We start from the raw sequence: 26,733 nt of genomic DNA, 5'->3' as shown, positions 1-26,733 counted from the left end.
GCCATCCCTGGAGTGCTCCTCTACCAGCAATGACTTCTCGCCCGCACTTCTCCCTATCTCACCTCCGTCCCTGTGCCATCCCTGGAGTGCTCCTCTACCAGCAATGACTTCTCGCCCGCACTTCTCCCTATCTCACCCCCGTCCCTGTGCCATCCCTGGAGTGCTCCTCCACCAGCAATGACTTCTCGCCCGCACTTCTCCGTATCTCACCTCCGTCCCTGTGCCATCCCTGGAGAGCTCACCCACCAGCAATGACTTCTCGCACGCACTTCTCCGTATCTCACCCCCGTCCCTGTGCCATCCCTGGAGTGCTCCTCTACCAGCAATGACTTCTCGCACGCACTTCTCCGTATCTCACCCCCGTCCCTGTGCCATCCCTGGAGTGCTCCTCTACCAGCAATGACTTCTCGCCCGCACTTCTCCGTATCTCACCCCCGTCCCTGTGCCATCCCTGGAGTGCTCCTCTACCAGCAATGACTTCTCGCCCGCACTTCTCCCTATCTCACCCCCGTCCCTGTGCCATCCCTGGAGTGCTCCTCCACCAGCAATGACTTCTCGCCTGCACTTCTCCGTATCTCACCTCTGTCCCTGGAGGGCGCGCTCTGGGGTCAGGGCCCTGATGGATGGTCCCCACCTGTCAGCACCACTGCTCCTGGGTGCCAGAGTCCACGCATTTCAAGGTCTGTGTTAAGCTTCTCTGGCTACTTCCAACATTCTCCCTTCCCCTCCGGTTTTCAGTACTGATTGCAGATGATGTGAGCAGGCAGACTCCTTTTATTTACGCCGACTGGGGTTCAGCAGGCTTCCTGCCCTGTACGTTTGTCCCACCATGTTTGGAAACTTTCAGACACCCTCTCTCCCCTCCTCCTGGGGCCCCCGGCTGACTGGGGGATGGAGATCTACTTCCATTCCTGTCACCTCCCCTTGCTGTCCGGCCCTCCCGGTGAGTTTCTTATTTCAGATAGTGTATCTTTCAGTACGAAATTGCCACTTGGCTCTTTTTCATACTTTCTATTTTTCTGCTGCGATCTCATTATTTTCATTCATCAGGAGCCGGTTTGCCTTCACCGCGGCGGGCACGGTCTCGGCCGCTGCTTAGACCCTGTCTGAAAATCCCAGCGTCTAGTCAGTCGGGGTCGGCCTCTGTCAATTGTCTGTTCCCTCCAGAACGGGCCTGGGCCTGCTTCTTGTGTGGTTGGGGACTGTGTCCTGAGCACGAGGATGTCAAACTGCGGGGCATCTGGTTTACGCCCTGCGCCCTAGAGAGCACTGATGTCTTTGCTGTAATGGCATGGAAGCTGTGACCCAAACGTAACCTGTGCCGTGCCCAGCCTTGTCCGTCCTGTTCAGTTGGGGGCGGTCCTCTGCTTACTCCCAGCCAGGGCCCACTCATCTCTGAACAGAAACCCTGCTCTGCACCGTCCCTCTGGGTGCGCCACTCCTTCAGAGCACAGGCTGGAGGGGCCGGAAATCCTTCCCCTACCGAACCAGGCAGAAACCTGACCACCTCTGGGGCCCTGCCAGTCAGTGACAGCACGGGGTGAACCCTCTGTGTAGGCCATCCATGAGCTCATGTCCACTGGGGACTCGCTGTGGCCTAGAGAGGGCACCGTATGTGTCATAGGCCTTGACATTCATCCGGGATTAGGGGACAGACCATAACATGTGATGGAACCGTCACTGCTTGCAGTCACTGCTGCGGGACTACTTTCCCCAGTACTACAGAGACTGAACCTGAACACGCACCACTCTGGAGGCTGGCTGGGGCTCAGAGTCCGGGCCAGGCAACAAACACAGTCTCAGCACAACAGGGGGGGACCCGCGGGGTGTCGACAAAGCTCAAGTGCTGAGAGCCAGAGCAAAAGGCACAGGATACATACCCACCACATAACGTTAACCCCGCCAGAGCAAAAGGCACAGGATACATACCCACCACATAAAGTTAACCCCGCCAGAGCAAAGGCACAGGGTACATACCCACCACATAACGTTAACCCCGCCAGAGCAAAGGCACAGGATACATACCCACCACGTAATGTTAACCCCGCCAGAGCAAAGGCACAGGATACATACCCACCACATAACGTTAACCCCGCCAGAGCAAAGGCACAGGGTACATACCCACCTCATAAAGTTAACCCCGCCAGAGCAAAGGCACAGGGTACATACCCACCACATAACGTTAACCCCGCCAGAGCAAAGGCACAGGGTACATACCCACCACATAACGTTAACCCCGCCAGAGCAAAGGCACAGGATACATACCCACCACATAACGTTAACCCCGCCAGAGCAAAGGCACAGGGTACATACCCACCACATAACGTTAACCCCGCCAGAGCAAAGGCACAGGGTACATACCCACCACATAACGTTAACCCCGCCAGAGCAAAGGCACAGGATACATACCCACCACGTAACGTTAACCCCGCCAGAGCAAAGGCACAGGATACATACCCACCACGTAACGTTAACCCCGCCAGAGCAAAGGCACAGGGTACATACCCACCACATAAAGTTAACCCCGCCAGAGCAAAGGCACAGGATACATACCCACCACATAAAGTTAACCCCGCCAGAGCAAAGGCACAGGGTACATACCCACCACATAACGTTAACCCCGCCAGAGCAAAGGCACAGGGTACATACCCACCACATAACGTTAACCCCGCCAGAGCAAAGGCACAGGATACATACCCACCACATAAAGTTAACCCCGCCAGAGCAAAGGCACAGGGTACATACCCACCACATAACGTTAACCCCGCCAGAGCAAAGGCACAGGATACATACCCACCACATAAAGTTAACCCCGCCAGAGCAAAGGCACAGGGTACATACCCACCACATAACGTTAACCCCGCCAGAGCAAAGGCACAGGGTACATACCCACCACATAACGTTAACCCTGCCAGAGCAAAGGCACAGGATACATACCCACCACATAAAGTTAACCCCGCCAGAGCAAAGGCACAGGGTACATACCCACCACATAACGTTAACCCCGCCAGAGCAAAGGCACAGGATACATACCCACCACGTAACGTTAACCCCGCCAGAGCAAAGGCACAGGGTACATACCCACCACATAACGTTAACCCCGCCAGAGCAAAGGCACAGGATACATACCCACCACGTAACGTTAACCCCGCCAGAGCAAAGGCACAGGATACATACCCACCACGTAACGTTAACCCCGCCAGAGCAAAGGCACAGGGTACATACCCACCACATAACGTTAACCCCGCCAGAGCAAAGGCACAGGATACATACCCACCACATAAAGTTAACCCCGCCAGAGCAAAGGCACAGGGTACATACCCACCACATAACGTTAACCCCGCCAGAGCAAAGGCACAGGGTACATACCCACCACATAACGTTAACCCTGCCAGAGCAAAGGCACAGGATACATACCCACCACATAACGTTAACCCCGCCAGAGCAAAGGCACAGGGTACATACCCACCACATAACGTTAACCCCGCCAGAGCAAAGGCACAGGGTACATACCCACCACATAACGTTAACCCCGCCAGAGCAAAGGCACAGGGTACATACCCACCACATAACGTTAACCCCGCCAGAGCAAAGGCACAGGGTACATACCCACCACATAAAGTTAACCCCGCCAGAGCAAAGGCACAGGATACATACCCACCACGTAATGTTAACCCCGCCAGAGCAAAGGCACAGGGTACATACCCACCACATAACATTAACCCCGCCAGAGCAAAGGCACAGGATACATACCCACCACATAACGTTAACCCCGCCAGAGCAAAGGCACAGGGTACATACCCACCACATAACGTTAACCCCGCCAGAGCAAAGGCACAGGGTACATACCCACCACATAACGTTAACCCCGCCAGAGCAAAGGCACAGGGTACATACCCACCACATAACGTTAACCCCGCCAGAGCAAAGGCACAGGGTACATACCCACCACATAACGTTAACCCCGCCAGAGCAAAGGCACAGGGTACATACCCACCACATAACGTTAACCCCGCCAGAGCAAAGGCACAGGGTACATACCCACCACATAACGTTAACCCCGCCAGAGCAAAGGCACAGGGTACATACCCACCACATAATGCTAACCCACGGCTTCCGAACGGCTGTCACTTACCGAACGAATACCTGGAAAACAAGAGGAGATACATGAATAAACATGTGGCTTGCTTGGATAAAAGACTTAAAAGATTAAAACATTATATTACCTCACTAAGTGGAGCCCTCGTCTGTGACCCCAAGACAGTGTGATGTCAGGGCAGAGAGCTTATGGGCATTAAATGTAGTGGGAGGTGAAGGTGGAGGGGGACCCGTCCTCGGGTGCTGAGTGGGGTGAGGGTGGAGAGGGACCCGTCCTCGGGTGCTGAGTGGGGTGAGGGTGGAGGGGACCCGTCCTCGGGCGCTGAGTGGGGTGAGGGTGGAGAGGGACCCATCCTCGGGCGCTGAGTGGGGTGAGGATGAAGGGGACCCGTCCTCGGGCACTGAGTGAGGTGAGGGTGGAGGGGACCCGTCCTCGGGTGCTGAGTGGGGTGAGGGTGGAGAGGGACCCGTCCTCGGGCGCTGAGTGGGGTGAGGGTGAAGGGGGACCTATCCTCGGGCACTGAGTGAGGTGAGGGTGAAGGGGGACCTATCCTCGGGCACTGAGTGGGGTGAGGGTGAAGGGGGACCCGTCCTCGGGCGCTGAGTGGGGTGAGGGTGGAGAGGGACCCGTCCTCGGGCACTGAGTGAGGTGAGGGTGGAGAGGGACCCGTCCTCGGGCGCTGAGTGGGGTGAGGGTGAAGGGGGACCCGTCCTCGGGCGCTGAGTGGGGTGAGGGTGAAGGGGGACCCATCCTCGGGCACTGAGTGGGGTGAGGGTGAAGGGGACCCGTCCTCGGGTGCTGAGTGGGGTGAGGGTGGAGGGGGCCCCATCCTCAGGCGCTGAGTGGGGTGAGGGTGGAGGGGACCCGTCCTCGGGCGCTGAGTGGGGTGAGGGTGGAGAGGGACCCATCCTCGGGCGCTGAGTGGGGTGAGGATGAAGGGGACCCGTCCTCGGGCACTGAGTGAGGTGAGGGTGGAGGGGACCCGTCCTCGGGTGCTGAGTGGGGTGAGGGTGGAGAGGGACCCGTCCTCGGGCGCTGAGTGGGGTGAGGGTGAAGGGGGACCCATCCTCGGGCACTGAGTGGGGTGAGGGTGAAGGGGACCCGTCCTCGGGTGCTGAGTGGGGTGAGGGTGGAGGGGACCCGTCCTCGGGCACTGAGTGGGGTGAGGGTGAAGGGGACCCGTCCTTGGGCGCTGAGTGGGGTGAGGGTGGAGGGGGCCCCATCCTCAGGCGCTGAGTGGGGTGAGGGTGGAGGGGACCCGTCCTCGGGCGCTGAGTGGGGTGAGGGTGGAGGGGGCCCCATCCTCAGGCGCTGAGTGGGGTGAGGGTGGAGGGGACCCGTCCTCGGGCGCTGAGTGGGGTGAGGGTGGAGAGGGACCCGTCCTTGGGCGCTGAGTGGGGTGAGGGTGAAGGGGACCCGTCCTCGGGCGCTGAGTGGGGTGAGGGTGGAGGGGGACCCGTCCTCGGGCACTGAGTGAGGTGAGGGTGGAGGGGACCCGTCCTCGGGCGCTGAGTGGGGTGAGGGTGGAGAGGGACCCGTCCTTGGGCGCTGAGTGGGGTGAGGGTGAAGGGGACCCGTCCTCGGGCGCTGAGTGGGGTGAGGGTGGAGGGGGACCCGTCCTCGGGCGCTGAGTGGGGTGAGGGTGGAGGGGGACATGTCCTTGGGTGCTCTGAGTAGGGACTGGAGCCCCAAGGTTCACCAGGCTGCCCTGGGAGATAAGAGTCTTTTCATCCCCTGTCCCCCCACACAGCCAGTACAGGACCAAGCCCACAATAGGCTAATCAAAAAATATTTTGGGAAAAAGTAAATGTAGTACTTGGTTTCCTATAGTAAATAATTTCAATCAATAACCATAATAATGTTATCCCCTAGATTCTGAACATTTAAAGTTACTCAATTACCCTGAGCACATATTAGAAAAAAGCGCCGAGTTAAAGAACTCTGTGGGGTTTGTCTCCTCTTCTCTCTAAGGATGTAAAGTCTGTCTTCACATGGAATCTGAGTAGAACCTTGGGTCCTACACTGCCACAGGCTCACTTTGCACCTTGGGAGGGGAGAAGCATCAGCCCAAATTATAGACTGTAAGTCCCTACAGAATAACAGAACAAAACTGCGGGGTAGGGTCGCACGTGGCCCGGAACAAATACCCCCACACCTGTGCAGCTCTGGCATCTGTCTCCAAGCCCAAGTGAACAACAAAATCCACCACTTGGACAAAAAGAATCAAAGATAAAAGGACCACACGCATCTTCACAAACATCATGACCTATTATTTAGGAGTATAAAGCAAGGGGAACTGATACGCGCTACTATGAGAATGAACCCCGAAGGCATCACACTGTGTGAGATAAACCAGACACAAAAAGCCACAAAGTGTGTGACTCCATTTAGGTGATTCACCTAGAACAGGTGAATCTACAGAAACAGAAAGTGGGTCAGTGGGTGACGGGGATTGGGAGGGGAATCAGGGTATGTGAGGAGAATGAGGACATCTGGGTTTCTTTTTGGGGGTGATAAAAAGTTTTTACACTTAGAGGGTGATGGTTTCAGATCTCAATCTATGAAGCCACTGACGTGTATATTTTAAATGGTTACATTTTATGGTATGCAAATTATACCTCAATAAAGATGTTTAAAATAAGTACTGTAGTTGTTTAATGAAACATGTAGGAAGGAAAGGATCCAGGTCCGAGATCTGCGTGGAGCCCTCAGTGGAAAGAGGGCAGGACCCCCGGAGGATGAAAGGGGGTCAGCCTCGGGCGTCTGGAGAGCTGGTGCAGCTCCCTACACTGCTTCCTCTCAAATGCTCGTGTGATTTTCCACTGTGGAAAGTCAGAGGCAGACCCTATAGGCAAGATTGATACATCGAAGGACATGGAAGCAACGGGGTGTTGGGAAGAACTGGCAGGCGGCCGTTCCCTCAGAGCTGCGGGTGCTGGCAGCCTGGTGGCCACGGTGCTTTTAACGACCCTGACCCAGGAGAGAAGACGACTGCTTATGAGCAAGGTAACACGATGTGAGATCTGCTCTTTACTCTAGAAAAGACAGATTCGGAAGAGAGGGGACTGAGGATTCTTTGCATTATACTCTCTACTTCTGAACAGGTTGCTAAGTTTCCATAGTTCAAAACTTTTAAAACAGCCAGTGCACACACTGACTAATTCAAGAAACAAGTTACTCAGCAAATTCTCCCAATAAATCACCTTGCTGACCCTGGCTGGTTGGCTCAGTGGTAGAGCATCGGCCTGGCGCGCAGGAGTCCCGGGTACGATTCCCGGCCAGGGCACACAGGAGAAGCGCCCATCTGCTTCTCCACCCACCCACCCCCTCCTTCCTCTCTGTCTCTCTCTTCCCCTCCCGCAGCCGAGGCTCCATTGGAGCAAAGTTGGCCTGGGCGCTGAGGATGGCTCTGTGGCCTCTGCCTCAGGCACTAGAATGGCTCTGGTTGCAACAGAGCGACACCCCAGATGGGCAGAGCATCACCCCCTGATAGGCATGCCGGGTGGATCCCGGTCGGGCGCATGCGGGAGTCTGTTTGACTGCCTCCCCGTTTCCAACTTCAGAAAAATACAAAAAAAAAAAAAAATCACGTTGTTGATGGAGAGGGGAAAGAGGCTGATTGTCACATACTCATAGAGAGTGGATGCTTTACGTTTTTATCAGATCCGACTGGAGAGACGGAAAGCTGTCAGGTCAGAGCTGTCCTCGCAAGGCTCCCGCCCACAGCCTGTGCCACTGGAACACGGTGCCCTGTGGAAACCAGGGACAGGCCTGCTGTGTTACCACCATCACATTCGCTGAGGGTATTTAAAAATGTGTTCTTGCAGAACTTTACCTGTTTTGAATTTTAAATTTCAAGGTTACCTGATACAGGATTTTAAAATATAGGTAGTTCATTTAATTACATGAAAAACTAAAAAGTCTTCGTTACTTTTATAGCTTTAATTTTGTTGTTGTTAGGTGAGAGAAGGGGAGACAGTGAAACAGACTCCTGCATGCACCCTGTCGGGGATCTACCCCGCAACCCTGTCTGGGGCTGATGCTTCAGCACCGAGCTATTTTTAGTGCCTGAGGCCAATTTTCTCAGACCAACTTAGCCATCTTCAGCTCCCGGAGCCACACAGGAACCAACTGAGCCACTGGCTGCAGGAGGGGAAGAGGGAGAGAAGGGAGAGAGAGGCAGATGGTCACTTCTCCTGTGTGCCCTGACCAGGAATCAAACTCCAGATGTTCATACTCTGGGCTGACTCTCTATCTACTGAACCACTGACCAGGGTCACTTTTGTTAAATTTATTAACGGCTGGAACTAATTGAAGAAGAGATGGCCATCCGTGGGGTAATTCTGGGGATGTTCTACTGTTTTGTTCTTTAAAGAAACTCAAGCCCTTCCTTCCCCAACCAAGAGACCTAGTTTTTGCCCCCAGTGGCCTGTGTTAATGCCTGCCCATCAAGGACAGGGCCTCTTCATGGGGAAGACATTTCCATGGAGGAAGTGAGAGAACCAAGAAGGGGCGGAGCCTCGCAAGGCACTACATCCAGGCTAAGACACTTGCCCACCACACAAAGCAGTTTTGTCCACAGCCCCTTGGGCCTCATTCTACCCCAGTGACTTCTTTATGAGGCTCCTAGTTTTACAGAAGGACTCTGATTGGAAAAATACATCAGGCTTCCAGCACTTTTTCATTTTGTAAAAAGGCTTCATGGATAAATATTTGTTAAATGACGCCCCTCTGGCTGTGGACAGGCAAGCTGTGATTTTCTAAGCACTCCCTCGTTTTCTTGCCCAGCACAGAGCTCCCCGAAGGCTCCCTCAGGAAGCAGGCGGACGGAAGTTAGTGATAAAGCCTGTTCTTCCAGGCCACCCTGATTCCCGATGTGCGTCTATGGATGATCACGTCATCCACACTGAAATCCCCGTCGTGTGTTGATGGCCAAACAGAAGGAGCTGAGGGTGAACGTGCCCCAGCGGCCCTCAGGGTGCCCCAGCAGTCAGTTGGCATCCACCCTGAGCCGACTGTAACCTCTGCTGGAACAGCTTGTCATGAGACTATGAGGAGTGGAGACCCACCTGATCAGAGGACGTGGGACGCTCCACAGCACCAGCCAGGCCCTGTCACAGTGTCGGTGTGCAAGAGCAGAGAAGGGCCCTCTCTGTGTGAGAGAAGGGCTGTCTCGTGTGGCCCAGTGGAGGAGGCTCAGGCACGGCTGGGCCTTTGTGAACACCACTGGTCTAGCCCTTCTCCCTCACCACCTGGGACCGAGCCCCTGACTGGCACTGCGTATATGACCTTTATTACCAAAGCATGGAAATGGCACCATTCTGCTTCCTGGAACCCCATAAACCAAAGGAGGAATTCATTTTTAGGCATCAAATGTATCTATACCTGGTTGATGGGCTATAAACCAGGGCAGGGGCGCCTACGGAACAGTGTTGTATTTAAGGCCTGGAGCCAAAATCAGGTTTTCATCCTCAATAGTCAGAGGGAGCCCTGCCCCTGGTTCCTCCACATCCAGGGCCTGCTGGCATATGTTTGCGGCACTCTTTGAAGTCGATACCGTCCCTGAGTCTGAGGGATGTGCCAGAGGCAGCTTCCTTCACAGGAAGGGCCCCCTGAGCCGTCCAACCTCAGTCCAAGTTTCTAGAGATAATCCTTTCTTCTTTTGGGGGGGCCAGGAAGGTGGGGAAGAGAGCAGGACAGTCATACAGCCATCCTTAATGGCAACAAAAAAAGTCCTTTAGGATTACTGCCAAAGTAAAGTACAGACAAAAGGATCACAAACCTAGCTTTTTGGAAAAGCTGATGCTAAGCTAACTGGAGAAACTGGGGCAGAAGTCACAATGAGGATTTCTGACGAGGTTCCACTGTTTCAGACAGGACAGTGCTGACAATGGCTAGGCTCTTCTTTAAGACCACCTAAATCTATGCGATAATAGTTACCAAACTCTGCTTCCTGCTCTGAAATGTCATCAATCCCCAAGATGTTTATAAACTCCTAGAGCCACGGGCCAGATACCCAAGTACTAAAATACATATACGCAGGAGTCCACACTGATCACTGACTGAATAAACAACCTGGGCGAGAGATAGAACTCTGTGTGAAAGAGCCCATAACCATGCAGGTGCTCCACCCTGAGGAGCCCTGAAGTGTGGGCTGTGCTAGTGACATCTCCACAGAGAACACATGGTGGACACTTGGGGGAAAGGAGGAGGATCACAGTGGAGACACCCACCAGACACGACCTGGCTGGAGACCAGGCTGAGCATCATGGAGATGAGTTGTGTCCAGGTGGGAGAGAGCACCAGAATCTGCGCCTGTCAGGCGCGCCGCCTCGGAGCTGGTCCTCTCCCCGCCACGCACAGAACAGAGGGCGGGCTGCGGCGTCCGTCCGGGAGGACTGCACACAGGACAGGCGCCGCCTCGGGGCTGGTCCTCTCCCCGCCACGCACAGAACAGAGGGCGGGCTGCGGCGCCCGGGAGGACTGCACCCAGGACAGGCGCCGCCTCGGGGCTGGTCCTCTCCCCGCCAAGCACAGAACAGAGAGCGGGCGGCAGCGCCCGGGAGGACTGCACCCAGGACAGGCGCGCCGCCACGTACAGAACAGAGGGCGGGCGGCAGCGCCCGGGAGGACTGCACCCAGGACAGGCGCCGCCTCGGGGCTGGTCCTCTCCCCGCCACGCACAGAACAGAGGGCGGGCGGCAGCGCCCGGGAGGACTGCACCCAGGACAGGCGCGCCGCCACGTACAGAACAGAGGGCGGGCGGCAGCGCCCGGGATGACTGCACCCAGGACAGGCACCGCCTCGGGGCTGGTCCTCTCCCCGCCAAGCACAGAACAGAGGGCGGGCGGCAGCGCCCGGGATGACTGCACCCAGGACAGGCACCGCCTCGGGGCTGGTCCTCTCCCCGCCAAGCACAGAACAGAGGGCGGGCGGCAGCGCCCGGGAGGACTGCACCCCAGGTCAGGTGTGTACGCCTCCTTCCACTGGATGCAACATCCAGGGGCTCTGGGCGACGGGTGGGCAAACTCACGCTCTCAGTAAGAACAGGATGAGGTCAGCTCACGTTCTCAGAGGCATCCCTACCTCAGCCCGAGCCCATCTGAGAAGAAGGGGACACAGTTCCACAGCGGTGGGCTGCCTGCCCCCCAATCTGAGGCACCTTGTTGCCTGATCTGATGCCAGACTGCCTCCTGTCCCTATCCCAATGGACACAATTCTGTTCCTTCTCCTAACAGTACAAAGGAACCAAAAATGGTCCTCTAACTGCCCTCACCCTCAGAAAGACATTTACCCTCCGAATGACTGTGATACCTGTTATCACTCCGGTATGTGAGCATCATCGAACACAACCTAGTCCAGCCTGGCTAGGTGGTGGTGCAGGGGATAGAGCATTGGCTTGGGATGCTGAGGACCCAGGTTCAGAACCCTGAGACATGACCCCATGGTCACTGACTTGAGCCCAAAGGTCACTAGCTTGAAGCCCAAGGAGCAAGGGGTCACTTGCTCTGCTGTAGCCCCCCAGTCAGGGCACATATGAGAAATCAATCACTGAACAACTAAGGTGCCGCAATGAAGAATTGATGCTTCTCATCTCTTTCTCCCCTCCTGTCTGTCTGTTCCTGTCTGTCCCCCTCTACTTAAAAAATAAATAAACAAAAATAAACTCAATCACACTTGATTGATAAGAGAGAGTGGGCCCCTGTGAAGCTGGGGCCCCCAAAGCTGCCTGGCACCGCTACACTGGTGTTCTTAGAAACCCTGCGTCCCCACACGGGCTCACTGCACCTCTACCACGGGGCCTGGGGCCTGCAGCCTGGCCGAGTTCTAACCGTCCACTCGCAGTAGCCAACACAAAGGAAGGTCTGGCCACCTGGCCCTGGGCCACTTTCCTATTCCTATCTGGCAGACCAGAGTCCTGAGTCCAGTCCCCTTTCCCACTCCCAGAAGACAGGACCCAGGTTAGAAAAGCCTGTCCGCTGTCTGCCGCAGCCCTTCCTCAGAAGGCAGACATCTCAGTCAGCCAAGCAAGGAAACAACGAGAGCCTAAAACTGCCATGAAAGAAGTGAGTTTGCTCCTCCTGTTCCCTCCCACCCAAGCAACTCTCTCCCCCAGCCCCCAGCTCTGAACTGCCCACGCCTACCAAGTCCAGCTACTTGAACCTGGCCCTACAGGGCCTGCTCTCCCGGGAGCGGGTGGCTCGCTGCCCTGCGAAGCGTGGACGGCGAGAATGAAGCCCCTCTCTCCAACCGCTGCCGTCAGACAGTGGATTCGTCCGGCTCCCACTTGCCTTGCCAAGTGTCAGGATCCAGACAAGAGAGCGCAGGAAGGTCAGTCATGGTTCTAGAATGTGCAGGACACCAGGTAAGGCCACCTGACTGCCCCACGACACTGGCCTTGGCAACTCAGAGCACACAGAGCGTGAGGCTTGGCCTGCTTTACACGGCAGCAGTTCAAGATCCCCATGTGTACTGAGACCCTCATTTCTGCCCCTGTGAGGTCGTCATGGACCCTGGTCTGGGTCAGGGAGAAGCTGAGAGGACACCCACTTAAGAGACGGGAGGAAAAGGGGCTCCGAGCGAAGCAGTGGCCACAGCACACACTGAGCAAAGCGGGGCACCCCGGCGCAGGGCCGAGGGCCGGCGCAGCACCATGTGCACCTGCCCGGCGCCTCCTCGCCCCACGGGGGCTTCCTGTCCCTGCCACGGGATGCCAGCTGGACAACACTTGAAAGACGTTCCATCAACGGTGTCCATTATCTAAGCATCTCATCCCAAACAAATACTCTTTCCTCTCAACTTAAAATAAAGGGCACATGAAAGGAACAGATTGTGCCTAACTTTCATTTCAGGGTATCAAGAAAAAGAAAGCCCATTTTCCATTTAAGTGGCCCTCACTCTCTCAGCCAGCTTTCCGTGTCATTCTGACAACCCCCAAACCATCATCCGCCCAGGAAACACGAGTCAAAGCCGACCTGAGACACTGGTGCTCACGGGGTCCTGCCCCACAAGCCTGTTCCCAGCAAGCCCCACGGTTCAGCTGTGACCATGGCCGTCTGGCATCAGAAGCATGGTGAAGAAACCACTGGTCTCCACTGACAGATGTGTCCTTCTTTTACATTTATCACCTAAAATATCACAGGTGCCATTTCCTAGAAGATATAGCTTTATTTTATTTTGCTTTAACAAGCTTAAATGAATTCGAATCACATTTTTTAGCATCCCCAAGGGGAAGGGAGCAGAACAGCTTTCCCAATGAAAAGCTACAAGCCTCTATTTTTGGCCACATGTGTCCAGACTGGTTTTCAAAAATCTAAACGGAGGGTTAATCATACATGACAGTATACCCTATACATGACTCAGAAATACTTGAAGTAGAATTTAAAGTTGATATACGTTGGTTGCCAGGTGTGAGGAGGCATGACCCAAGCCACCCGGAACAGGAGCATGTCACGCTGAGCACGACACTGCAGTGGGGCTCTCTCACTGTCTGTAACTCCCACTGCTATAAAGGGACAAAGGCACCTAGAACCTCCCTCCTCCAGCGTGGATTCAAGTCACAGGTCTTGAGAAACAGCAGCTCCTTGGACATCACAGAAAACCCCCGCCAGAGGCTGCTCTGGGCTGGTAAGCAACTACTGACCGGGAGACTGGAGGCGGGCAGTAACCACGTGTGGCTGCACGGAGGTCAGATGCCCGAAGTGACGACACCCAGGAGCTCCACGCAGGAAGGAGCAGATGGGAGCAAAGGAAGCGTCCCTTGCCTCATGCCGCTTTGTGCGCAGGGCCCGCCTGAGGTGGCCAGACTCACCTATCCGTGCACCAGCCCTATTTCCACCCTCACTGTCTGCCCTTTACAAAAAAAAGAAACGCAATAAGTCACATTTAATATACCCCCCTCCGGGAAACCAACACAGTTTCTGTACGGAACTGGACAACAGTACATGTGACGTCCCCTAACGTGTTGCTGGTCACTCTGGACCTGTGTGCACACTCACAGACGCCCGCAGATGAGTAAGCCGTGGCAAAGCCTTGGTCTTTCCCCCCAGTACATACAATTCATGTCACAGCTGCAGGTGCCGAGGTTCCCCTAAGGCGCTGCCTACATCCCCGGCTCTGACGGCCATGGGTGACACGAGGCCCCGGGGCTGGCGGAGGGGAGGGGATGCAGGGTGACAAGATGCCGGTCCTCCTTTAACAGGCTGAAGTTGGGGGGGGGGCGCATCCTGCACACTCACTGAGGGTCCCTCACACTAGCCCCAGGCCAAGCGCAGCACAAACCAGCGCTTCACAGAACAGGTCCAGGCACAGAAAGATCCAGCGAGACACCCTCTCACAGCAGGGCGCACGTGTGCTAGGGGCCAGGGCGCAGGTGGCGGGGCCAAGAGGCGACCGCCACTCGGATCCCAGCCCGGGCCACAGCTGTGGGACCATTCAACACAAATCAACAGGGGGAACTGCAGGTCACTCCTCATGCCCAGGAGTCAGGCCTTCCGGGTTAAGACCAATCTCTGGGAAGTGTTGCTGTCATGATCCAGGACCCAGTGACCCTCTCCACCAGCATAATACAACAAAGCTTCTCTCCCAGAAGACAGATAGGCCCCTACATTTTGGTTGACTGGCAATTAGTAGTCTCTACCATAGCCTCATTCGAATGGTGACAGTCCCCTGAACTATACAGGAAGGAAGCCTGCTCAGTCCCTCTGGGTCCCAGGAGATTACAGCTTGCTCTGCGGCGTGTAACATCACCAAGGTGCCGAGTCCCAGCATGCCTGGCTCTCACGTGCCCAGTTCCTCCTACTTACCAGATCTGCCCGACATTGACGAGGGACATGTAGAGGACCCAGAGCACAGCCATGAGAACCATATTGGCACAGCCGGTGACCAGGATGAAAGACGAGATGCCCAGCCCAAGCAGCGCGAGGGCGTCCAGGTTGGAGTCCATGTGTGACCAGTCCAGCAGCCAGAGGACGGTCGGGGCATAGCTCACGGCGTCCCAGCCGACCCGCCCCTGGAAGTGCTGCTGGACACTTTTCAGGTACGCTTTGCAGGGCAGCAGTCCTCTGTCTCCAATCAGCTGCTTGTTCTGATGAAAAGCCACCAAGAATGCCACAACTGGAAGAAAAGGAAAGGGTAAAAGGATTGTGAACAGGAGCACACCATCCGTGGACACCAACGGGTACTTTTCCTATGTGTGGGTGCTCAGCTGGGCAAGAAGACGAGGCAGGGTCTGACCAACCAGAGCGTGGACTCAAGGGTCTGAGTATTTCTCAAAATCTTAGGGAGATTTTGGAAGCCCTAACCTGCAGAAGTCACATGTATATCTACATACTCCTATATGCGTTGTATTGACTTATACACTCTGTATATGTGTACATACAGACATACACGTATACAAAATATGTGTCCGGTTACGTATAAATAAATGGTCAGTTAACCACTCCACACTGCATGCAGCATTCCCATTATATACACAACCTAATAACGCAGGGGTCTGGTCAGCAGTGCTACTCACAGAACTAACTACAGGGTTGGAAGCTTCAGACAGTGCTTACCTGTAAGCCACAATTACCCTCCATGCAAACCACAAGCTTCCCAATTTATTTCTAACAATTCCCACACTACAAGAGCACAGTCACGTCCTCTGGACTTCAGTGTTTACACAGACATGTTGGCACAAAGATTCTGCCGGAGAGAGCGCAGCACTACTGTCTGTGAACAGGAAGAGTAGGGAAACTCACAGCCAGCAAGAGAGGGAAGGCAAGCAAAAGGCAGCCTGAAGCGACTCCACACAGATCGCAGCGGTGACCACCGAGACACGCGGGTAGGACATGCACACTGGGAGACGGATGCAGCACTTGGTAAAAGCTAAAACCATGCATTTCCATAGTGAATTCAAATGCACCCCAGGCAGGGCTGAGACTGAGAGCAGGAGAACATGATGTGGGTTAGGATCAGGGGTGTGACAGTCACCACCAGCCCTTTCAGGAAAGCGGACAGGCCCTGGCCCAAAGCCAACAGGAACAATGAACCGTGTGTTTATAGCATATGTAACACAAAATACCTGAGAAAACAGCACAAAGGCTGGAGGGGGTCACCAGAAACGTGCTCTCAGAAGGCCCTTACACTACACACAAAGCGGTAGACTATTACCAGACAGTAGATTTAGATGAACTTGGAATGGTTGTACTGTAAGTCCTGTGGGAGAGCACAACAAAACTGTTTGAACAATTCTAAGGAATGAGTCAATACAGATACTAAAATGAAATAACGAAGAAATGCTCATTTAACCAAAGAGAAAACAGGAGAAAGGACACAAAGAACAGAAGGAACAAATAGAAAGTAACTAGCAAAATGGTAGATTCTTAATACATCACTTTAAATAGGAATGTTCTAAACATACCAGCAAAGACAGAAATTGTCGGATTGGACAAAAGACAGGACCCAAGTCTATTCTGTCTATAGGAAATCCGCTTTAAATACAAAGACTTAGGTAGGTTAAAGGTAAAAGCGCGGGAAAAGGTACCATGCAAACGCTAATCCACAGAGAGCTGGACCAGTATTAAAACAGGCAAAAAAGCAAAAAATGATACAAAGGATAAAAAACTACTTTCAGCAATACTATAGGAAAATTTCATCAACCTATAAAGGATGGCTATGAAAAACACCCAAATCCTACTTAGAGATGAACAACTACATATTTTCCTCCTAAGAGGTGGAACGAAGCAAGGACGTGTCCCTCACTTCTCCTGTGTGCCGCTGTCCGGGAAGTCCTGGCGAGAGCAGCGAGGCCAGTACAAGAAAGATAAGGCACATAGGTTTGAGAGGTAGATATAAAACTGTCTTTATTAACAGCTGACGGTTGTCTATGTAGAAAATCCCAAGTAATCTATTTAAAAAAAAAAAAGAAAGAACCCCCCCCCAAACTCTTGGGACTAGTAAGTGAGTTTATGAAGGTCACAGAATATAAGCTTAATATATAAAAAAGTCAATTGTATTCCTATATCAACAATGCACAAGTATAACCTAATTTTTTTTAACTTTTTTTTCTTTTTCTTTTTTATAGAGACAGAGAGAGGGATAGACAGGGACAGACAGACAGGAACGGAGAGATGAGAAGCATCAATCATTAGTTTTTCGTGGCGCGTTGCAACACCTTAGCTGTTCATTGATTGCTCTCTCATATGTGCCTTGACCGCGGGCCCTTAGCAGACCGAGTAACCCCTTCCTCGAGCCAGCGACCTTGAGCTCAAGCTGGTGAGCTTTTGCTCAAACCAGATGAGCCCGGGCTCAAGCTGGCGACCTCAGGGTCTCGAACCTGGGTCTTCTGCATCCCAGTTCGACGCTCCATCCACTGCGCCTCTGCCTGGTCAGGCTAACCTAATTTTTTTAATGACAATTAACAACCCAAAAAAGTGCATAGATAGCCTGACCAGGCGGTGGCGCAGTGGATAGAGCGTCAGATTGGGAGGCAGAGGACCCAGGTTCGAGACCCTGAGGTCGCCAGCTTGAGTGTGGACTCATCTGGTTTGAGCAAAAGCCCACCAGCTTGAACCCAAGGTCAAGGCACATATGAGAAAGCAATCAATGAACAGCTAAGGTGTTGCAACGCGCCACGAAAAACTGATGATTGATGCTTCTCATCTCTCTCTGTCCCTGTCTATCCCTCTCTCTGACTCACTCTCTGTCTCTGTAAAAAATAAATTAATTAAAAAAAAATTCATAGATAAAATCTAACAGAATCTGTACATGCAAAACTATAAAACATTGATAAGAGAAAATCTGAATAAATGGAGAGAGCCACCATGCTCATGGACTGAAGAGTCAGCATGTCAATTCTCCTCCATTTGACTTATAGATTCAATGTGATCTCAATCAAAATATCCAGCAAACTTTTCTGTAGATACCGACAAGCTGATTCTAAAATCTATATGGAATAGGCTAAAAAATTCTGAAAAAGCACAAAGTTGGAGGGCTCACATTATGCAATGTCAAGACTTTACTACACAGCTACAGTAATCAAGACAAAAGGAGAGACACATAAATCAATGGAACAGTATAGAGGGCTTACAAATAGATCTACACAAATACAGTCAGCTGATTTGTGACAAAGGTGCAATGACAACCCTTTCTACAAAAGTTACTGGAACAACTGGATGTCCATAATCAAAAAGATGAAGCTTGACACCTACCTCCCACCTAACACAAAAATTCCAAAAGGGCTGTGGGCCTCCAAGTAAAATATGAAAGTATAGAACTTCTGGACAATATACGTGGCTTGGGTCTGGCAATGAGTCTTTAGATCGAACACCAAAAGCGTGATTCATAAAAGAAAAAAACTGGTAAATTTGAACTTTATCAGATGAAAAACTTGTGTTCTATAAATAATATTTTCAGAAGAATGAAAAGACAAGGCACAGATTGGGAAAAATATTTGCAAATCACATATCTGATAAAGAACTTGTATCCAGAATACTTCAAGTCACATTAAAACTTAATAAGCAAAACAAAATCCCAAGTTTTAAAATGGGCAAAAGAGCTGAACAGCCACTGAAGTCATCTGTTTCACACAGAGAAGATCCACAGATGTCAAGTAAACACACAAAAAGATGCTCAGGGTCATCTGTTACTGGGGAAACGCCAATTAAACACACAATGCCAATTAAAATCACCGCACACCTATCATAACAGCCAAAATCAAAAAAACTGGAAACACCAAATGCTCCAGAGGAATCAGAACAACAGGAACCCTCATTCATCGCTGGTGGGAGTGCAAACTGGTACGCAGCCCTGGCCAGACCCGCAACGACACCCTCAGGTATTCACCCGATTGAACTGAGGAACACACTTACACAAAAACATGCGTGCACATGTTTATAGGAGCTTTGCTCTTAATTGCTAAAACTGGAAATAACATCAACACCCCTCAACATGGAACAGATCAACACACTGCAGCACGTTCATCCAGAGACAAAAACGCAGAAGCTGTTGATTCATGCAACAACATGGATGAAATCTTAAGTACATTTTGTTAAGTAAAAGAATCCAAACGCAAAGTCTACAAACTGTAGGATTCCATTCACATGGCACACTGGAAAGAGCAAAACCACAGAGACAGACACAGATCAGAGCGTGCCGAGAGCTGGGGGCGGGGTGACTACGTGCGCAGGGGAACTTTCGGGAGATAGAACTACACTGTGGAGCACTGGGTGATGGATAACCAGGCATTTGTCAAAACCCATAGAACTGTACATCACAAAAAATGAACCTTAATGTATACAAACTATCAAAACAACCTAGCCAGGAGGTCAGGGGATGCCAGGATGGAATGCAGACTGTGACAAATGAATTGAACTCGATTGCAAATGTGTAACAGACCCCACTGAACAGGAGGGACGGGAGGGTAAACGGAGCACTGGCCTAAGTAACTTTGGAAAATGTTTTGAGTGAAAACTGTAAGGACAAAGACAAAAAGAACTGTATATAAACACTGCAGTCTCGTTGGTTTTTCTCACGGGGGTAGGTGAACAATTCTCAGACTGCTTTGCATGTGCACTGGGGGTGAGCAAATAAACAAACCGTGGTGGATGATGGGGCACGATTTCTCACCGGTGGAAAAGGAAGTTCCAGATAAGCAAGAATGCGAGTTCAGCACACACGTGTGCCCCGGGTTAGACTCGAAGATGCCGGTGCGAGCTCACGTTTACCTGAACATAAATTCAGATGGATATGCAGAGTAGCAACCACACGAGTGTACACACACACAAACAGGGTGGGGCAAAAATACGTTTACAGTTGTTTGTATGGAAAATAATAAAAGAATAAGTAATAATAAAGAATAAACTGTTTCATGTATTCACAACCGTCCACTTACTTTTGCCCCACCTTGTATGACCCAGTTGTGCACTCAGAGGGGCTGAGAGCAGCGACCCCTGCAGCAATGGCACGCAGACCTGGGTTCCTAACACCGTTCTCTGATCAAAGGAATCGGGGCTTCTGGGAAAATGGCTGGTTTTAAATCTGGGAGGTATGAAAGGCACCCACAGCATCCTCTAGTACCAGAAAGGAAGGGCTTGAAGAATAAAGAGCAGAGGCGTGTCACAGGGTCATGGGACACAAGTGGGAAGACCCACCGCTGACCAGAGCTGGACATTTGACACCATAAGGAGTAGCAGCACTGGACCAGAACCCAAAGTGGAACTCAATGTGATGGTTTACAAACAAGGAGAAGACACAAATGTCCCTCACAGAGGAATTCCAAAATGATACCTGGAGATGCCCCTCCAGAGGGCGGCGCCAAGTCCTCCCCTCCCCGGACGCGGGCTGGACTCAGTGACCAGCGCCCAGAGGGCAGAGGAGACCTGGCCGTCCCGGATGTCATGAGTGAAGATGTAGAAGGCTGATCACTCCCAAGCGACGCGTGGGAGGGCAGCCGCGGAGCCCCCACGGCAGTTCCCAGCCTCCGCGGACGCGTCTGTCTCCTTTCTGACTCGGACCCCCTTCGCACACTCCCGAGCTCACCCGGGCTCTTCCGCACTGCGGCCTAGTCATCAATGGCTACACGGCTGGATGGCCTTCCTCCCCAAAACTACACTCACACTCCAGTGCCACCGAAGAAAAGTGAGACCTGGCTCTCCCAGTAAGTAGCGTAAAAAGTCATCCTAAGGCAAGAAACATAGGAAACTTCCTAGCTTACTTATCAGAAGAAAAGAAAATGAAGATAGGATGGATTTAAATTTTAGAGAAAATAAAAACCTATTTCAATTTCCACTCCTGCTATAGAAGTGGTTAAGTAGAAAGAATAAACAAAAATTTTCAAAAAAATCATAGGATCTCAAAGCTCAGCCAAGCAACCAACCTTAGAAAGGTTGAGTCAATCCCCCCACCCTCGTTCTAGGAAGGAAGGGGGGGCATGAGGACGTCCTCAGCTGCTCACTGGGGGGTGGCCCAGAGCCTGAGGTAGGAGCAGTCACCAGGTCATCTACATATCTATGTATGCGTTCGCAAGATGTCTGCAAATAGGCTTTAAAAACAAAAGAGAAAGAATATAAGGGGATAAATGGTGATGGAAGGAGACTTGACTTGGGGTGGTGGGCGCGCAATAAATACAATATACAGATGACGTGTTATAGGATTGTACACCTGAAGCCTATGCCATTTTATTAACCAGTTGCCTCAATAAATTCAGTTTAAAAAAAAACCCAAATTTTAAAAATTAGTTTTCTCTCCTTGCAGATAAATTGCTATAAAATTAAATCAGAATCACCCCTGAAATGTCATTCTCCACCAGGTAATTTTTATTGACAGTGCTTACATTCTGGCCTTGGTACACAATAAGCTTCTGACACTTTTTCTTCAAAGCCTTGTGCTACAGAGAGCTCCGAGGTAGGGCAGTAGGGTTTGTTTTTCAAACGAACAGAGAAGCTTGTAAACCCAAGCACAGCCCTCTGTTAGAATTCAAGCGGCCTGGAGGAAAGAAGGAGTGTCCAGGGACTCTCAGAACCGCTGGAAGCTCAGGACAACCCAGAATAAGGCAAGATATCACGGATTCTTTTGGTTCCACTTTTCCCTCAAAATTTCCATAGAACAGCGAAGAGTTTAGCAAACACGGGTGGGAACGGTTCCGGTCCGCTGCGTCAATCCTGCGCTCGGGCGCTCTCTGGGAGCCAGGCTGCGCCAGGAGATCCCAGGGCACTTGAGTGGTTGTGACAAAAAGTGTAATAAGTTACCGCTTTTAGAAAGTCCAACTGAGATTCACCTCAGAAAACAGTACTCAAATAATGACTGCTAGTTGAGAGGGGGAAAGAAGTAATAAAACTCTACTGTATGTAATGTAAGAAGAGGAGAGAGCAAGTACGCAAAATCAAAATACACATGACAAGCATGGTATCACAAGATGCATCTAAACCAAAAGAAGGTACTAGAAGCAAATCCAGGAATTAGAGTTAACCAGAAACGTGTCAAAAGTCCTCCACCAGCTCCAATGCTCACAGTTCCTTCTGGAGATGCCCACAGCACAGTCACCGTTACTCAGATGGTCGTGGCAGTCACAAAGGGGGGTGTCCACCTGGGGGAGGTGCCCATATTCTCCACTAGACCCATATTTAGCTTCATGAAGTGGCTTTTCAGGCTCCACCCAAACAGGGGGGCTTGATGGGTCTGTGGTCCTGCAATAGGGTGCATTTGGGATCAACTGGGGTGTTTGGGACATGGGCCTTAAGTGAGCAGACTGTGTAGGGCCTGAAACCTCCTCCAGAATAGGGCAGGAGTCTTCAGATTCCTCGAGTCCCAAGAAGAAACAAGGAAGGGACCTCACATAGACCAGCCACTTAATAACAAGGACCCAGAGCAAGGATGGGGAGAGTACAGAGGGTGGCAGACTCGAAAGGCTTCTGGAGAGAAAACTACTGTATGTCCCTGTGATATTGCCAGATAGTAAATATTTATTTGGTCTTCAACTCTGGTCCTGGCACAGAGCTCCTAAAAACCCTGGCCTTTCCTTAGGATGGTGTGCGTGGAGCACTTGTTGTTATTCACTAACAAGCCCCTTTAACTCTACCTGGTTTATTCCCATGAGCTGACCCTCGGAGGATGAGGGCTGGATCAGGGGAGTCCACTTTGTGATTAGGGGGCTAGAACTCTCAACTGTCTTGGAGGGAGGTGGGCTAGAGACTGAGCTAATAAGCAATGGCCAATGATTTAATCAACCAGACCATATAATGGAACCGCCATAAAAATCCTAAACGAAAGGGTTCAGGGAGCTTCTGGGTTGGCGAACACGTGCAGGTGCTGGGAGGGTGGCCTCCGGAGAGCGTGTGGGAGCGGCCCCCTTCCCACACCTACCCTGCATATCTCTTCTATCTGTGCTCCCAAGTTGTCCACTTTACAACAGCCCAATAAACACAAGTGTTTCCCTGAGTTCTGTAAGCCCTGCTAGTATATTAGGTAGCCCGAGGAGGGGGTCAGGGGAACCCTGACTTACAGCTGGTCTGTCAGAAGCACAGGTGACACCTGGACTTGTGACTGGAGTCTGAAGTGAGGGCAGTCTTGTAGGACTGAGCCCTCAGCCTGTGGGTTCTGATGAATGCTGAGCAGTCACTGTCAAAATTGTTTAATGTGAGGGAAAAACTCACATACTTGGTATCAGAAGTGTGTGAATAGAAGAGTTTCCACTTAGGTACTTGCATAAGAACAGGAGTCAGACTCTGTGAAGACTTCTCCTCAACACCAGAAAGTTCCAAGGAAAACTGCTTTGAATAAGATTTGTAGGTAGACCTGGGCAAACTGATAATTTCCATGCATGCAAAAAAAGACATGGAAAGTTCAATTCCTCCATACCTTTTCTTGGAAAGTGGTTTTGGGATACACTCCAGCAAAAAGAAAGAATAAACCAAAAAATAAAAAGGAATGGATCTGGGGTCTATCAATATAGCTGGAGGGAGAAACAGGGGCCCCTGGAGGTATGTAGTCTGTGGACTGAGTGTTCACACCCAGGACTGAGGGTGTCGTGGAGGCAAAAAGGGGAGGGGAAGAATGTGGTTGGAATACTATCCTATGGTGACACAGAGCAATAATAAAGACAGTATATAAAGTCAAGGAAATTTTATGGAGTAGGAGATACTCCTAGACAGTGTTTTTCAACAACTGGTCCGCCAGAAATTTCCTGCCCATCCACGAGTTATTCACCCCGATGTATCAGCACTGGCCCACGGACCAGTGGTTGAAAAACACTGCCCTAGGAGACAGAAATAGAGATATAAATATAACATTGTACCTGGGCTGCAAGGTGAATGGACAGAGTGGTATGTTAACAACACTAAGAATTCTAATAAATGTGTACAGCTTGGCCAATGGTGGCACAGTGAATAGAGTGTAGACCTGGGAGGCTGAGGTCCCAGGTTCAAATCCCCGAGGTTGCCAGCTTGAGCACAGGGTCGCCGTCTTGAGTGTGGGATCATCAGCATGATCCCATGTTCACTCACTAGCTTGAGCCCAAAGGTCACTGGCTTGAACCTAAAATTGCTTGCTTAAGCAAGGGGTCATTGGCTTGGCTTGAGTGTCCTGGTCAAGGCATATATGAGAAGCTATCAATGAACAACTAAAGTGACATAATTACAAGTTGATGCTTCTCATCTGTCTCCCTTCCTGTCTTTCTCTCTCTCTCTCTCTCCCTAAGAATAAATAAATAAATATGTAGAGGGTGAAGGGAGGCATAGGGCAGGGGCCTTTAGGTGGGGTTAGCAGTCCATAGGAGTAACTATAAAATTCATCATCAAGTGAAATGTGTTGAGATGGCATTGTGGAAAATCACTGGGACTTCAGGAACTCTGAGGTGGCTCATTGTCTAGTGAGATCTAGAACCCTCTAGAAAGAGATCAGAGTAGGATGACTGCCTAATTGTCCCTAGCCATCTCAGCCAGACATGTCCCTGAAAGATAAGAAACTGATTCCCTTAAACAGTTGAAGACCACTGATTTTACCCCAAATATACTTGCAAAGTAGAAAATAAAATGCATCTGCCAAAGCAAATCATTCTGTGCTCAGCACAGAATATATCTGTTTGACCCAGTGGCTCAAAACTGTTTCCGTTTGAACTGAACAGAGAATCCCCATGGAGATCAAAGGTAGCCCGCTCATTTGAAAGCAGAGAGCCAGGTTTTATAAAGCTGTGCTCTCTCTCTGCAAGCGAAGCCACTGGGGTTTTTCCACTGTTATAGGCTCCCCCTTTTAAAGGTCTAATAAAGTCTCACAGATTAACTGTCTTGACTTCATCTTTCACTAAGTGACAGCTGAAATGTTTAGAATGACTATTTCATTCTGTGGAGGATAAAGCAACACTGCAAGACTATTTTATGCAACTTAAGAGAGGGGCGGGAGCTGAGCTGAAAGCCCATATTGCCAAGCCCATGGCACACAGAATCCCTCCAGAAAGCCTTGCAGTGATAACTGCATGTCCATTGTGCACTAGGAGGTGGCCTGAGTTATCCCTCAGGATATACCAGGCAGGAGATACCCAACCTCACCCTCCTGAGGTGCTGCCTGCCCATTTTTGGAAGGTTACTGTCCAAAGTGCTGCAATTCTGCTCTTTCTTCCACATGCGAGGGAAGAGACTTAGAAATGAAACTGAGCCATTCAGTGCTCAGGGCGCACAATCACTGCCAGGAACCAGCATCCTCTGGAAACCTCTAGAAGTTGCATGCCCACTCGCCCAGACCATCTAAGCCTGGGACTGTTCCGCAACCCCACTGGTCTCCCCTCACTTCTAGGTTTGTTTTGAGAATCTCAGAGTTTGGTTTTGGTCATGACTGTAGGTTAGGCTCATGAAATGTGTACTTGTGTGTTCACTATTCCTCCCGTGCTCATGACGTTTATGTCCTTCTGGGTGTAGTGGGGACTGGCGCGGGGTGAGTGGACTCAGCGCTAGCTGCTGGGCCAGGGGTTGATGTTTTGGGTACGGACTGACTTCTCTGGGGCTTCGCAGGCTGGCTGGTTCGGCCCTGCACCGCTGCCTGGTTCTCAGGCAAGTCTCAGCCTTATCAGATGTGGATGTCACCGAACCCCACAGGTAATGCACAAGCGTCACCTGCTGTTGTCTTAAAGCTGCCAACAAGCTTCTGGTGGACATCAGGGGGCAAGGGGAGCATATCGGACCCGCTGGAGCTCCGGAATAATGAAGGCTCGGGAGTCTCTGGGTCCCACAGAGGCACCCGTGGATGCACTCGTGGACTCGGGAGGTGTACAGAGTTGGAGACACTACTCTTTTTCTGCGGTTACGATGTTTCGGGGTCCGAGATAGAGGTGCTGCTCAGGGAGCTCGGCGCCCACGTTCCCGCTGCCCCCAACCCATACCTGACTAATGAACTGGGGTTTCTGTAAGGAGGCTCCAGGCCGGCCAAGACCCTGACTCGGTGTCGCAGCAGCGGATCGCCGGAGGGCGGGCTGGGGAGTCGGGGCCGGTGACAGAGGGCAAAGGGAGACCAAATGGGAAGTCATCTGCCAGGACGCTCACGGCCCTCCCCCGCTAAACCTCACCGAGAGCCGGGACTGGTCCGGAGAGGGTCGAGCGGAGGGATGCATGTGCAGTGGCGTGGAAGGGGCGCCTATGGCTGGGGGACCGGCTGTGTACCCGCTTGAGGAGGGGCCTAGGTCAGGGTCATTGGTGGGGGTCGCGTGGCGCGCGGCGAAGCGATACCGACGGGGCCCAGGCCCCGCGGACTCACAGTAAATGAAAGCGAGGGCCCTCAGGAGCACGATCCTGGTCAGCCAGAAGGTGCCTGCGCGGAGGCAGGCCGGGAAGCCTGCGGGGTCGAACCCTGGCCCCGGCGGAGACTCAGGCCCCTGGCCCGCGTCCGCAACCTTCCGCTTCCTAAGCTGCTTCTCGGGTGCTGCCATTACCGGGCCATCAGGGGGCATGCGCGGGAAGCATTGCATAGCGGGACGCCCCGCCCACACCCAGGAGGCCACGCCCCTCGGCCCCGCCTACAAGCGGGAGGGCATGCCAATGTGCAGGAGCTCGCTCCAGGCCCGAGCGCGCGCGCGCCCTCCGCAGGCCGTGTGGAGCACTGTAATTGTGAGGGCAAGATGGTGGGTACTTGGGAAGACCGTGAGCATCACTCCACTTGGAAAGGGTTGA

The 26,733-nt window shown here is 52.0% G+C and overlaps 1 protein-coding gene across 2 annotated transcripts in view; it reads right to left on the bottom strand.

The window, feature by feature from the left end:
• Nucleotides 1-26,527, bottom strand: part of LMF1 (lipase maturation factor 1) — a 108,927-nt gene extending 82,400 nt beyond the window's left edge. For both annotated transcript variants that reach the window (XM_066275376.1, XM_066275377.1), the window contains exons 1-3: nt 26,321-26,527; nt 14,905-15,214; nt 4,136-4,146 (exon numbers count right to left, since the gene is read on the bottom strand). In XM_066275376.1, coding sequence (XP_066131473.1) covers nt 4,136-4,146; nt 14,905-15,214; nt 26,321-26,513 — 514 coding nt within the window. In that variant the 5' untranslated portion in view covers nt 26,514-26,527. The remainder of the gene's footprint in view (nt 1-4,135; nt 4,147-14,904; nt 15,215-26,320) is intronic.
• Between the last annotated feature and the right edge of the window lie 206 nt (nt 26,528-26,733).

This window comes from Saccopteryx bilineata, chromosome 4 (genome assembly GCF_036850765.1).
Source record: "Saccopteryx bilineata isolate mSacBil1 chromosome 4, mSacBil1_pri_phased_curated, whole genome shotgun sequence".
In the NCBI taxonomy this organism is placed as follows: domain Eukaryota; kingdom Metazoa; phylum Chordata; class Mammalia; order Chiroptera; family Emballonuridae; genus Saccopteryx; species Saccopteryx bilineata.
This window is presented reverse-complemented; position numbering and strand designations above follow the sequence as displayed.